Source organism: Antechinus flavipes, chromosome 1 (genome assembly GCF_016432865.1).
Source record: "Antechinus flavipes isolate AdamAnt ecotype Samford, QLD, Australia chromosome 1, AdamAnt_v2, whole genome shotgun sequence".
Classification (NCBI taxonomy): domain Eukaryota; kingdom Metazoa; phylum Chordata; class Mammalia; order Dasyuromorphia; family Dasyuridae; genus Antechinus; species Antechinus flavipes.
This window is the reverse complement of record NC_067398.1, coordinates 270,388,063-270,403,224: the sequence shown is the minus strand read 5'-3', so window position 1 is coordinate 270,403,224 and position 15,162 is coordinate 270,388,063. Positions and strand designations below refer to the sequence as shown.

The 15,162-nt window shown below is 34.2% G+C and overlaps 1 protein-coding gene across 5 annotated transcripts in view; it reads left to right on the top strand.

Annotated features, from left to right (window-relative positions):
- Positions 1 to 6,525: 6,525 nt before the first annotated feature.
- Positions 6,526 to 15,162, top strand: part of INIP (INTS3 and NABP interacting protein) — a 40,605-nt gene continuing 31,968 nt past the window's right edge. The window contains exons 1-3 of one of the 5 annotated variants that reach the window (XM_051961313.1): positions 6,727 to 6,740; positions 10,276 to 10,360; positions 12,518 to 12,592. Coding sequence is in view for 2 of the 5 variants with exons in the window: in XM_051961296.1 (XP_051817256.1) it covers positions 10,336 to 10,360 (25 nt within the window). In the remaining 3 variants the exon portion in view is untranslated. Of the gene's footprint in view, positions 6,741 to 10,273; positions 10,361 to 11,529; positions 11,603 to 12,517; positions 12,593 to 15,162 lie in introns of those variants that run through there. The other 4 variants (XM_051961305.1, XM_051961296.1, XM_051961287.1 and 1 more) reach the window with 4 other exon arrangements.

Here is a 15,162-nt window from a genome sequence, read left to right as displayed (position 1 = left end):
AAAAAGGCTAATATGGAAATATCTTTTGTATGTTAAATATGCTAAAAATAACATAAAAATTAAAATGTAGAGCATATTACAATTTCAAAAAATTTGTCAAATATATGACCATAATTGTTGCATAATTTATTGTGCATTATAACAATATTATGATTTTCATAAATCTAGAAACTAAACGCTTAATCATGATGGTTCTTTAGCTATATAAAACAGTGTCACAATAGAGAATTAACTTTCCATCTGTGAAGCAAATAGTTGCATTTTTCTTGCTATGAAAATCTGTGATTTTAAACTATCTTCATATAATTATACTTCTTCATAAGGCAGACAAATTTCAGTTGTCCTCTATTGACCTTTTTAAAATCCTGGCCTCATCCCATTGCTCAGAATTGTTTAGGGGTTTAAATCTTGTTGTTTGATTACCTTATTTGGTTCTCCCCACTATATCCTGGTTTTCTTATCATTCTTTTCTTCCTTTATGTTCAGTTTTTATTTGTAAAATAATCCTTACTTTTCCATTTTAATGGGAAATTCAGATTTTCCTCCCACTTCGACCAGCTTCTCCTTTCTACTTTCCTGGGCCAATGCCAAACTCAAACATCCCTGATCCCACCAAAGAACAGCTGGAACAATTCTTCTCTCCTCATTTATTTTACTGGCACATCTAAAACCTAGTCACTCTAAATTCATTCACTACCATTACCAGATGGTAGCTACATTATATTCAAATGCAATTAGAAACCAGAATTGGTGTCAACAATTGCTCAATATCTATGTATCCACTGCTAATGTCCATCTCAGTAATTTCTTCCATGGAACACCTACATTTCATAAGCAGGAAAGTTGGGGCCACAAATTATATTTGAGAAAATTTGCTTTGAGCCAAGCTGTTTTTGATTTGAGCCCATGACATCAAATATTTTTTGAGATTTTAGCTAGCCCTGTATGAAGATCTTTTGGAGCTTATTAGCCTCTGTCTTTCCTATCTGATTTCTTTTTCCAGTCCCAATTCTGTAAATCATAAACATTGTCAAAAGATATAAAGTGAATTCTGGAAGCCTTTTTAATAGCCCCAATCTAAAAGGAAATCCTAATGAAAACCAGTTGAACAGCCCAAACACTTTCATGAAATTTGGATTTCAACTAGAAGCTTTCCCAAAGATGTGAGAATTGTCTTTCCTTTAGCTAATGGAGTCTCCAAATTAATAATTTTCCAATGACAGTTTATATAATTTTATTTCTGTATTACAGATCACATTCTGTGATCACAGGCAGGATTGTTGTCAAAAACTGTAAAACAAAAAAACCAGTCTCTTCTAAAAATAGCATTGGTGAGAAAAAACCTATGGCACAGGCCAGTGATAGTTTCTTCTCATTAGAGGTTTTAATACCATGGGAGTAATTTAGAAATTTAAAAACTTAGTTTGTACAGGATAGAAAATCTGTCCTGGGCCCTGACAGGCAAATTCTTCTTATGGCAAACACAGACATCAATTTCCATTTGTCACAGAATCTGAAACACATTTTGTACAAATATGTTGTTCTAAACTTTAATAAATTTAAAACCTTTTACAATTTGATCCAACTTATTTTTTAAGACTTATTTCATATTATTTCTCCTAGTGTATACTGTTATAGCCAAAGTGGCCATATGATGATACACAAATAGAATGTTCACATCTCTCTCTTTTTTTCCTCCTGAGGCAATCGGGGTTAAGTGACTTGCCCAGGGTCACACAGCTAGGATGTGTTAAATGTTTGAGGCCAGATTTGAACACCACTGCTAGTTGGTGCAGTGGATAGAGCACCAGCCCTGAAGTCAGGAGGACCTGAGTTCAAATTTGACCTCAAACCTTGAAATATCTTTTGTCTCTCTTACCTACCTTTACTTTCTTTTTTTAAAATTTATTTTAATTTTTTTAAATATATATTTTATTTTATTCTATAATAACTTTATATTGACAGAATCCATGCCAGGGTAATTTTTTTTACAACATTATCCCTTGCACTCGTTTCTGTTCCGATTTTTCCCCTTCCTCCCTCCACCCCCTCCCCTAGATGGCAAGTAGTCCTATATATGTTAGATATGTTGCAGTATATCTTAGATACAATATATGTTTGCAGAACCAAACAGTTCTCTTGTTGCACAGAAAGAATTGGATTCAGAAGGTAAAAATAACCCGGGAAGAAAAACAAAAATGCAAATAGTTCACATTCATTTCCTAGTGTTCTTTCTTTGGATGTAGCTGCTTCTGTCTATCATTTATCAATTGAAACTGAGTTAGGTCTCTTTGTCAAAGAAATCCACTTCCATCAGAATACATCCTCATACAACATCGTTGTTGAAGTGTATAATGATCTCCTGGTTCTGCTCATTTCACTTAGCATCAGTTCATGTAAATCTCTCCAAGCCTCTCTGTATTCATCCTGCTGATCATTTCTTACAGAACAATAATATTCCATAACATTCATATACCACAATTTACCCAGCCATTCTCCAATTGATGGGCAGCCATTCTCCAATTGATGGGCATCCATTCAATTTCCAGTTTCTAGCCACTACAAACAGGGCTGCCACAAACATTTTGGCACATACAAGTCCCTTTCCCTTCTTTAGTATTTCTTTGGGCCTACCTTTACTTTCAACAACTTGAAGAAAAGTCAGTTAATCTGGAGTTTCCTGCTCTATTCCCCTTCCACTACACATACATAAGTATATTCAAGATATGAAAAGTAGACATAAAGTAATTAGGCAGCTGGATGGTTCACATCTGATCTCTGCTTTTGCACCAATCTTCCTTCCACTCCATTGTGTTTTGAACACACTTTAAACTTACCTTTGCCTCTTGGAATCCTTAGCTCCTTTGACATTCCAACTTATGCCACTTCTATGAAGAACCTTTCCTAATTTCCCCACTTGTGTATTATGTATATTATTTATTTATATATTATTATCCTATAGTAGCTACAGATTCATTAACAATAATAATAAAAAAGAAAAGCTAACATTTATATAGTACTTAGTATGTGCCAGCACTGTGTTAAGAACTTTTACAAATATTATCTTATTTGATCCTTATAACAATCATGGGGAGGTAGGTGATATAATTTTTTGTCTTTGTATTTCTAGCACCTAGTTCAATGTCTGGCTCACAATAGGCATAATATTTAATACGTACTTTTCACATTAAATTGAAATTTGCTTTTAAAAGTTATTTGTAGATGGTCTGTGCTTTATTATAATAACAGTTTAAAATGGTAATATAGTTTGTAAAAATATCTAAGATGACCCCTTCCCCTCCAACCAAAAGCCAAGACAATTCCTGGGTACTCCCTAGATCAATTCTCTGGTGGAGTCATGGCAATTCACAGCTATTCTTGAGCTATTCTCATGAGATGAAAACTATGAATCACAAACTCTTATTAAACATTTGCTAGAAAACAACATTAATAGCTCAATAATGCCTTTTACTAATCTTTCCTGGTTCTCTTCTTATCCTCAGTTCCCAGATTCTCCTCTAAAACAATTTATACTAATAAAGATAGTAGGAAGGGTAAATAGTGCTTTAAGTTCACAAAATAATTTGCAAATATTATATCATTTTCTCTTCACAATAACTCTTGGAGGTAGCTTCCCTTATTATCTCCATTTTACAGATGAGGAAACAGAAGCAGAAGTTAAGTGATTTCCTCTTAGCCATATAGCTGGTAGGTATCTGAGGCCTTGTTTGAACTTAGGCCCAGTTCTATCCAGCTGCCTAATTATTTTTGTTTACTTTTCATATCTTGAATATACTTATGTATGTGTAGTAGAAGGGGAATAGATCAGGACACCCCAGATTAACTGACTTTTCTTGAAGCTGCAGAAAGTAAAGGTATTACAATGTTAAATATGATTTCATGAGGTATAAAGTTTTTCAGTAAAATTTAATGAAAATACAGCATAGCCAGACATTGGTTGAATGAGGTCATGCTCCTTTAGGCTTTTTAAAAAGTAAGATTCACTCTCTAAGAAACCAGAGGAGGTAACTCTGAGAAGTGTTACCCATGTCAACAAAGAAGTGAGCTAGGCCTGGCTGTGAGGAGTTCAGCTATGAAGAAGTACAGGCTTTTTACCTTGCAGAGATATTATCTCCAGGGAGAGGTGGTACAGCATGAGGATACCATGATGAGGGGGAAAGACATAAAGGCTTTGTTGGGAGGAAGGCATAAGTTAACTTCATCATTTCAGTACTACTGAATATGGACCAGAATTCAACTTGAAACAAAGGATTCTTACAAGGTCCTAAGTCAATGGAATTGATAGAAACAATGGTTATTTAATTTAGCATGGTTCAGTATGATTGATTTAATCCTACAACAAATAATGGTTTCCTAGTGATATAATGATTAGTTTATACTCAGTGTAGAGCATATAAACTAAGAGCTTCAGCCAGGATTCATTCCGAGAGATTCAGAGGGCAGAGAAGACAGGTGAGAGCTCAAGCTCTCGAAACCAAGGAGAGAGGTAGGCCTCTTAAGAAAACTAGCAGAGCCCCAAGTGAAGGAGATAGGATTTTGAAAAAGATAATAAAGGATTTGGACTTTAACCCCTGGCTACTTGTGTGTGATTACTGAACTGAAACAAAGGCTACCCCCAAAGATCCCCAAGGAAACTGAAAAAAAGAGAACACTATACTTTACCTTTCCACTTTGACTGAAGACATTGTATATCACAGGGGGGAAAGTATTCCCTAAGATTATGGGGAGGTTTTGTTATTTTGCTTTTTGTGGGGAGGAGATAGTGGTATTTGGGGTTGCCCAGAGTTACACAACTAATGCATGTTAAAGGCTGGATTTGAACTCACTTTTTTCCTGACTCTGGGGCGGGTGTTGTATCTACTATGCCACCTAATTTTCCATTCTTGTTCATATGGTGATATCTCACTAAATACCTTTGCTTTGAGCAAATTTTATCTACTATCAAAGATAGTAGTGGATATTCAGGATATATAATTTTAGGAGTATAGACTAAGATCATGATAGACCCAAAAATAAAGATTATGGGACTAAACTGAAGGGGCCACCACTTATGGATTTGTCTTCTACCCCCTCAATTTAGAATATTAAGTTCCCCTTTTAGTCTGTTAGGGAATGACTAAATAAATTATGGTATTTGGATATAATGAAATATTATTGTGCTATAAAAATGATGAAATGGAGATTCAGAGGAAACTGGAAAGACTGAGCTAATGTAGAGAGAATTAGAAAAATTTATATAGTAGTATATAAAATTTTTTTGGGGAAAGATTTTAGAACTCTGATCAATGCAGAAAACTAAAAATAAAACCCCATTATTCACCTTAGGTAAGAGAAGTGATAAACATACAAATGAAGAGAGAAATTCATTTTTGGACATGGTTAAGATAGGAATTTATTTTGATGAACTATGTTTATAATGAGGGTTTTTTTTTCCTTTTTGATTCATTTGGGGGAGATAGTGGGAAAGACACTATAAATTCATGTAAAACCAAATAAATGTGCATGTGTTTTTTTAAATATAAGCTCCTTCAGGGTTGGGATTTTGTAAAATGTTTTTGTATTCCCAATGCTTAGCTCAGTGACTAGCACATAGCAAGAAGTTAATAAATGGTTACTGATTGATTACCAGCATTAGCACTGGGCTTTAAGGATGGATACAAAGAAGGAAATGAACACCTTTATCCTCAGGGAGTTTACATTATCAGAAAACATCTTAATATATAAAATTTAAAAAAAAAAATTAGGATTTTTGGTGGTGGAGGGAGTTACTAGCAACCGAAATAGAAGGGGGTAGTCAGGAAAAGCCTCTAAGCAAATGGTGTTTGAAGTTCATTTTTTCTCCTTTTAATCACACTCCCCTCTCCCGCCAATTAATATGCATTTAACACTAGCTATGTGACCATGGAAATAGTCATAGCACCTATGTCAAAGAATTGTTGTGAGGATCAAATAAAATACTTGTAAAGCACTTAGCACAACACTTGGCACATGGTAAGTGTAATATTAACACAGTAAATGTTTAATACTCACATATACACACGCAAACATATGTGTATAATTACTATATGTTAATTTAACTGCATATAGTTAGATTAACATGTAAACGCTGTGTTAGCTATTCTTGTTACACCAGATTCCAGGCCCAACGCTACATAAGTACACTGTGCCCCCTTGCGGCTATTTCTGGCAGCTAACCACGCTTGTTAAATGCCTTTCTCTAGAAAGGTCCAGAGCTTGCCTCAGACCCTCTCCCCAAATCGTAGCTCCCCGCTGTAGTGCATCCTAGATCAGACCATTCTAGTCTGGGACCTAGGATTCTCAAGAAAGGAAGATTTCACGAAGTCTATCAAAGATTGTAAGTACAGCACATCCGACTTCTGTCACCCAAACCGCGGGAGGACAAGACGAATTTGAAGTTTCGCGTGTGTACGTGGTTCATGCGTGATAACGTGCCTACGTGCTCTTGCTTGTTTCCGTGCGGCATGACGTCGTCCTCTCGTTGGAAGGAAGGGACGCAGGAGGGGAGATCTCTTGGCCAGTAGTTGGAGCCGTTTCCGTCCGGAGCCGGAAGAGCAGGGATAGTGGCGGGGCTGAGGGATTGGAGCCGGGGAGCGGCGTTGCGGGTTCGGGGTTATCCCGGCGGATGCAGAGACGTGAGAGTCTCCGAGATCTGACTCCCTAGGAGGTAGGCGCTCCGAGGCCCCGCGGTGCACCGCTCTGTAAGTAGGAAATTGTTACCATTTGCTCTTTCTATGAGTTGGTGTCATTTGTCACAAAATCTTCTTTGAAAAGAAAAAAAAGGCAATTCCCTGTAGTGATGGTGGTGGTGGGAAGATGGTTAAGAAACTAAGGGAGACCCGGAGAAAGAATTAAAACCCGGAAACAGCTTCCTTTATTATTATTCATTTCCGTTTCCCTATCAATAGTGCGGAACGCGTTAACAGTGTAACGTTCCTATCCGTCGCCTGGGTGAGAAGAGGGAAAAGAGCCCCAAGAAAGGGCTTGGAGGCGCGCAGCTTCCATCGCTGTCCAAAATGTGTGAGAGAAAGAGAACGTTCCCCAAGAGTGTAAACTCCTTGAGGGCAGGCACTCATTAATTTATTGTCTTTGTAACCCTGGAATCCAGCACAGTACCTGGCACATCTTAAGTGCATGATATCTGCTTGTCAAGTTGAATTGAATTTCTCCTACCTTGCACAAATGTTGGTACAATATAGAAAAGAGAGTCTCGAGGGTGAGTTCTGTAGGCCCGGGAAGAAAGCACCATGGACAGTTAATCCTTTTATACACCCACTATGTCAGTGCTTGTTGACTGACCCTTATCGTGATGCTGAGATTGAGAATAGATAATAGGACCACACTTACTAGCTGATATTTAAGATGAAAGGTATCTATAAATGCCAAGGGATGAGACTTTTCGCTGCTTAAATGAGTAACTTGATTTGGATTGCGAAATTGTACCACTAGCTAATATTCAAGGTGAAGCTTCTGCCATATAAGTAACTTACAGCTGTTTAATTGTTTAACAGTAGAGTTGATATAGAGTACAAAATAGTAAACTTACTAGCTGATGATCAAAGTAAAGGATATAAGTAAAATAAATGTGAGATTTGTAAATTATTAATAATTTCTTAATTGTCTAATCCAGTGGCATTCTCTTCAGTTTTTATTCTTTTTAATCTCTCCACAACGTTTGATGCTATTGATCACTCTCTTCTGATATCCTCTTCTCTGATAATTTTCAGTATACTATTCTCACCTGGTTTTTGTCTTGTCTCTTCACTTCTCTATCTCCTTTTTTTGGATCCTTCTCCAGATCTCACATTCTAATTGTAGGTGTCCTCCTGGGTTCTGTCCTGGGTTGTCTTCTTCTTTTCCCTCTCTCCACTACTTCATTTGGTGATCTCATCAGCTTCCATAGGTTTAATTTACCATCTTTATGCTGATGGCTCTCAACCTCTTCTGCCCCTAATCTCTGCTGTTTTTCTCCTAGCTTTTCTGACATCTTGAATTGGAAGTCCAATAGACATCTTAAAACTTAACATATTTGAAACCAAAATTAATTAACTTTACCCCTAAATCTTCCCCAACTCTTACATTTCTATTATTATAGAGGACAATGTCATCCTCTTAGTCTCTCAGGCTCGCAGCCTTGGCTCATCTTAGATTCCTCACTATATCTCATCCTTCATATCCAAACTGTTGCCAAGATATATTTTATTTATTTATTTATTTTATAATGATAGCTTTTTATTTTTCAAAATACATGCAAAGATAAGTTTTTAACATTCAACTTTGCAAAACCTCGTGTTCCAAATTTTTCTTCCCTCTCCACTTCTTTCCTCCTCTAATCCAATATAGGTTAAACATGTACAGTTCTTCTAAACATATTTTCACATTTATCATCCTGCATAAGAAAAATCACATCAAAAGGGGAAAAAAATGAGAAAGAAAAAAACAGGCAAGAACAAAAAAGGTGAAAATACTATGTTGTGCTCTACATTCAGTCCCCATAGTCGTCTGGATGTACATGGTTTTCTTCATCACAATTCTATTGGAATTGCCCTAAATCACCTAAATGCTGAAGAGCCAAGTCCATCACAATTGATCATCACATAATCTTGTTGCTGTGTAAAATGTTCTCTTGGTTCACTTAGCATCAGTTCATGTAAGTCTCTCCAAACCTCTCTGATATCATCTTGCTGATTGTTTCTCATAGAATAGCAATATTCCATAACATTCATATACCATAATTTATTCAGCCATTCTCCAACTGATGGACATCCTCTTAGTTTCCAATTCCTTGCTACTACAGAAAGAGCTGCAAACATTTTTGTACGTGTGGGTCCTTCCCTTTTTTATAATCTCTTTGGAATACAGAATCAGTAGAGATACCACTGGATCAAAGAGTATGCACATTTTGATAGCCCTTTGGACATAATTCCAAATTGCTCTCCAGAATTGTTAGATCAGTTCATAACTCCACCAACTATTTTAGCGTTCCAGTTTTCTCACATTCCCTCTTACATTTGTCATCTTTTTCTCTTATTTTAGCCAATCTGAGAACCTTAGTGTTGTCTTAATTTGCATTTCTCTAATCAATAGTAATTTAGAGCATTTTTTTCATATGATTAGAAATGTTTCCAAGTTATGTTGATTTTAGCTTTGCAACAGTCTTCCAAATTGATCCCTTCTGTCCTCTGACTCTGCTTGCATTTTTGGTGCAGGGCTTCATCTCATGCCATGATTATTGCAGTAGCCCACAGTTGATCTGCCTGCCTTAAGTATCTTTGCAGTCCAATATATTCTCCATTCAGCCCGTAGAAAATGATTTTCCTAGAATGCAAGTCTGATCATGTCTCCTCTTATTCAGTGAACTTCTGTGGCTTCCTTATTTCCTGTATGTACAAATCCAAAATTCTCTGTTTTGCTTTCAAAACCCTTATAACCTAGTCCCCTCCTAGTTTTCCAGGCTTCTTATGCATTATTCAGTCCTCTTGGATCTACTGACACTGATTTCCTAGCTATTTCCAGTTTATTTCTCAGTGCCAGACTCTCTCTCTGGCTACTGAATTTCTGAAATGCTCTTCCTTCTTCAGTCCAACAACTGACTTCCCTGGCTTCTTTTACATCTCAACTAAAATGCCACATCCTCTTGTAAGCCTTCTGTAATCCCTCTTAATTTCAGTTCCTTCCCTCTGCTAATTATGTCCTTTTTATCTTGTATCCACCTTGCTTTGTTACATATTTGTTTGAATGTTGTCTGCCCTATTAAATTGTAAGCTCCTTGAGGGAGGGACTGTCTGTTACCTCTTTTTGTATTCCTAATGCTTAGCACAGTGCCAGGTATATAGTTAAGAATTAATAAACATTTATTAAATTGAATTATAGTTGTTTAAATGAGTAATTGTCAATTTAGAATATACAGTAACATAACACTAGCTGGTGTTCAAGATAAAACATGTAAGTAAATGCCAAATGATAAAATACTTATAGCTGCTTAAATGAGTAATTATCTTACTTTGTGTAGTCAGAGAAAAGTTTGGATGAATGAGTGCAAGTTTGGTCAGACAGGATCGCAGAAGGTGTGCCTAAAAAACCTCCTCCAATCCCCCCAAATCCAACACACCAACCCACACAATTACTATTGTTGGAAGAGGTTAGAGTATCATTCTATCTATTAAAAGTAGACTAAGAAAGGTAAAGAATACCTTTAGTTGTTGAAGTGTGACTTACACATATATTTGTTTACAGGTCATTCTAAACCTAACTGCCATAATTGCTATTGAAGATTATTAAACAACAAATAGGAGCATGGCAACAAATCCTCCTGGACAAGGTAATTCATATTTGAATCTCTTTCTTTGTATGTATGTGTAAGGGGAAAGAAACTTAGAACTACAGTAGTCAGAATGAGAATAGACATGGTGAAGTAAAACTTTACATTTAAAACTGATTTAGTATTATGCAAAGTCCCTTAAATATTGTGACATTATATTCAACATTATCAATTCCCATTTTTACCTATGGGCTAAGAACATTAACTTTATAAATCTTAAGTCCATAGCAGAGATAAGATTTGAATCCAGGTTTTCTGTTTGCAAATCCAGCATTCTTTTCACTATTAAGAGAAGATAACTTTGTTATTAGGTAGCATCCAGATCCTTAGTTTTATTATATAATTTCTAAGTTTTCCTATGTGTGGTCCTGGTTTATTTTTTAAATTTTTTTATTTTTTGCCTTTCTGTGAATCCCTAGTTCTTGACACAGTGCTTGGAACATAGAAGCTACTATTATAAATAGTATGTATTTAACAAGTGCCCACACTTGATAAATACTTATTAAGTAATTATTGATAATTGAATCAAATAAACATGTTCCCTGCTTCAAGAAAATATATTCTCAAATGGAAATAATCTAAGTGAAAATAATTCCTGGAAATAAATTACTACTTACAGTTTTGATGTCTAATCTTCTTTCCTCTTCCCTCTCTCCTTCCCCATTTATTATTATTTTTAAAGGAAAGTAGATAATCTGGATTTGAAGGGTAAGAGAGAAATAAACATAGCTTTATAATTGTAATAATTTTCAGTGCACTATTTTTACCTTTGGAATTTAGATTCTAATCTGAAACAAAACAAAACAAAAATTTCTGCCACTTTAGACTTTAGTTTGGAATTTCTTGAATTAGTTGAGCTACTTGCTTGAATCATTGATTGCTACTTCATAAAACGTTCAGGTCCTTATTGAAGCCCTTTAGATTTTAATTTAATAAGTATTTTTTATAACCTCTATCTTTTGTTATCAGGCATTTGGAGGATATTTCAACTTTCTGAATCTAAACTTTAATGTTAGAAAAGACATTCTCAAATTTTGTGTTTTGATAGACTAAGAAGTCCCAGTGAAATGATACAGAGAGATTGGAAAAGAAGGGTGGTAAGATAGGGATTAGTTTATATGTGAATTTGTTCATTTATTCCCAAACCTTCTCCCCTTTGCTTCTCCCAGACTAGATACCTGGTCCAAGAGCCAGCTACAAGATAATGGGCACAGAGAAGGAGAGAAAAGGAGCAGGTATAAGGTAAAACTTTCTCTCCTGCTCCTTTTCCTTCAGGGGCCTTTGGGCCTGGTAAAAGTGATATCTGGAACCAAAAATAAGGAAATCATTATACTATTAATGTGAAAGTCAGGATTTATTTGGATCTGGCTGAAACTTTTATTTCATTTTTGTTATCTTGTAAATTTGATGTAGTTATAGAATCATTTATTTGCATTTCAGTTTTAAATAGAGTGATGGTTTGGGGAAGATAGGATGTTGTATTTTTCAAAAATCATTTGACTTTTTTGTTCTATGAATGTATATAGATACTTAGCAAGGAATTCTTATGAATGCAACAAATTTACTAAAAAAAAAAGATGATTAGATCTAGAATCAGTCATTTATATTTTGGGACTGTCATGTTGCAGCAATTGATTCATATTGAGTTTTCATTTCAGTCCATTAAAACCTAAATCTTTTTCACATAATTACTATCCAGTCATGTCTTCCCCATCCAATACTTATGAAGTTGATTTTTTTTTTTTTTAATGAAGGATAGAGCTTTACTTTTATCCCTAGTCAACTTTATCTTACTGAATTTGGCCCATCATTTCAGCCTTTTGAGATATTTTGGGATCCTGATTCTTTTAGCCAATGTAGTAATTACTGTATATCTCAGCATCTTGCAATCTGCAAATTTGATAAACATGCCTTCATCCAAGTCACAGATATAGTTGTTGAACAGAGCAAGCAATGGCTAGGACCACCTTCCTCCAGATTGACGTCAATACATTAATCACTGTTCTTTGATTTGGGTTATAAAGAACTGTAGTGAAAATTAATAATTTTGAGGAGGGTGTAGAGAAGGGGTTGGAAAGGCTGTTGATTGAAGGGGTTGGTTGGAAAACTTATGACAAGATGTGGCAGTTTTCATTCTGCGATCTTGGTGTCTTGTAGATTATGAATGACGATTTAGCTCATGACCACCCCCAGGAAGAAGTCATTCAGTACCAACCAAACTGTTCTCAGAAGGTAATTAAGAAAAATCATCTTGTAATATTGTTTGGAGAAATTATAGGCAGAGCCTAGCTAAACTAGTTGAAATTTGGACAGCTTACCTTTTGTAGAATATCTTGGGTTATCAACAGAGTGGTTAGAAATTTTCTTTGTTGTTAGCTCTATAATGAATTTGATATTTAGGTGAAACTTACTGAAGCATTAATTGGATAATATTTTAATTGACATTGGTTATCAGTACAATTACCAAGTATTACATTGAGGAGTAGCAGTTGTAGTCCTAAACACAGTTAGAAAATTATGTTTTAGTTTTGTATAGGATAGGGAAAATTACTACCTATTACCTTTTTATCAAGAATGGTGGTTTAATTAGGAAAAAATATTGAACCTACAGACATTTTAGAACAATTCAGTTTTTGCTACCATTTATCTTTGATGTCAATTTTGTCACCTGATTGCAAAACTTTCTTTTGCTTCTCTCTTAACTTCCTCTTGGAATAAACATTGAATTTATCTGCATTGTGGAATATTCAGTGGGAAATATTTAATCCCAGTTTATTAATCCAGGGTTCTTAAGTACCCTTCAATATATACAGCACCAGCACAGCTTGATCCCTAGCAGTTTCTCCTCATCCTGAACTTCATCAGAGTATGAAAATTAATTTTAACATAAGACAAAATAAAGCTTAGGTAAGAAAACAAATCCATTGATGAAAAAAAAAAAAACCACTGAATTTTAAAGTGAAATAAAAATGATTTTTCTTATATTTATACTTTTTCTTCATTAGTAAAACTAATTTATAGTTTTAGTTTATTCTCAGTATAATTGTGGGGTTTTGTTGTTGTTGTTGTTGTTTTTTAAATATTCACCCACAGGTCAAAAATAGGCCTTGATAGATTTGTAGTCCCAATTTATTATGACAATACATCTTATTAATACAACAGAATTTAACACAGCACATGACATCTAAGCAAAGTGGTAAAGAGAGAAATTGAAGGGAAGTCAGACTCCTTACATTTGTTGTATTTCTATTCCATTCCAGATCCCTCATTGTACAAAACTCTTAACAGTTGAATTATTTTCTCAGCTTTTCCCACTTATTTTGATTAGTTACATTTTTTAGATGTAATAATTGCTTTTGTTTCTATTGCCATTTTATGTATTTTATCTGATTCTTACTTTTATTTGCTTATTTTCTATCCATAATTTTATCTATAATTTTTCTATCCATTAATTTTAGCATCAGTGGCTTGATTCCTATCAAATTATTCTTTTATTTCTGGTCATGATTTTTTTTTCTATTATTAAAGTATCATTTATCCATTTAGGATTGCTTCTCTAGCTTTTTCAGTTGCTTCATAGTAATTTTTTTTTTTATCAATACTTTAATTAGCTCAGCACATTCTATATTTTGGCTAATTTTGGTTCCATTTAAAAAAAAATTTTTTTTTCTTTTTCTTTTCCTTTTCCTTTTTTTTTTTTTTTTTTTTTTTTTTTGTGAAGACTAGGTTAAGACACACAAATCTTAGGGTTACTTATATCCAGAATGATTTAGGAAAAAAAAAAATAAGCAATATAATCTAGAAATTTATTTAAGAAAAATGCCTATTTACCAAGAAAAACAAGGGGTAATATGCAGTTAGAATCTGCAGATGCTTGAGAAGGGAAAATTTAAAATTTGAATCTCCTAAGATAAATTATTTTTAAACATGAATGAGGAAAGAACGCTACAAGAAGAAAGACAGATGGCATTCCAAAGGACATTAATCTGGATCACAGCAGATTTTACTGGGGATGACTAAGATCAACTAGAACAACCAGAATATGATACACACACACACACACACACACACACACACACACACACGTATATATTAATATAGTTGAAAAATATGAATCATGAACCCAGAAATCTAGCAAAACCAAGTATGCTGTTGGAAGGGAAAGAGCTAGATATGTATGAATTACATAAATTTTGAAGGATGACAAAAAGAGGTTATTTTCCAAAAACCCCTTAAAAATAAGGTAAATTTTACATTTGAAAGATACATATGTAAAACAAGTTGTACTTTTTTAAAGTAAAGATAATCTGGTTGGAAATTAAATTCAAAAGCTTTCAGATTAATTTTTTGACTAAGTCCATGAATGTTTTAAATAATTTTGCACCTAAAGGTTAGAAAATTAAGGAAGGAAGAAAAAGACACAATAAATATAAACAAAGCTAAATTTTGAAAAGAGAATCTAGAAGAAACTTACATAAGTTAATATAATTGGCAATAAAAGATAAGCCTACAGTATTACAATAAAGAAATAGTACTGTACTACCAATTCTTTATTACTGGTTTTTAACACAACCTAATATGTGGTGTAAAAATTAGAGTTGGTAAAAACTAAGCAACTTAGACTTAATAGGCTAAAGAGAAAATACATTGGGAAAAAGCAATAATTATACATTCTTTTTTGAATATATATTTTATTACATGTATCATCACAGAAGATTATGTAAATTTAATAGAACATATTACATTTAAGAGTCATAATATAGTAAAGCAAACATGAATAATAATGTGAAGAAAACATGTAA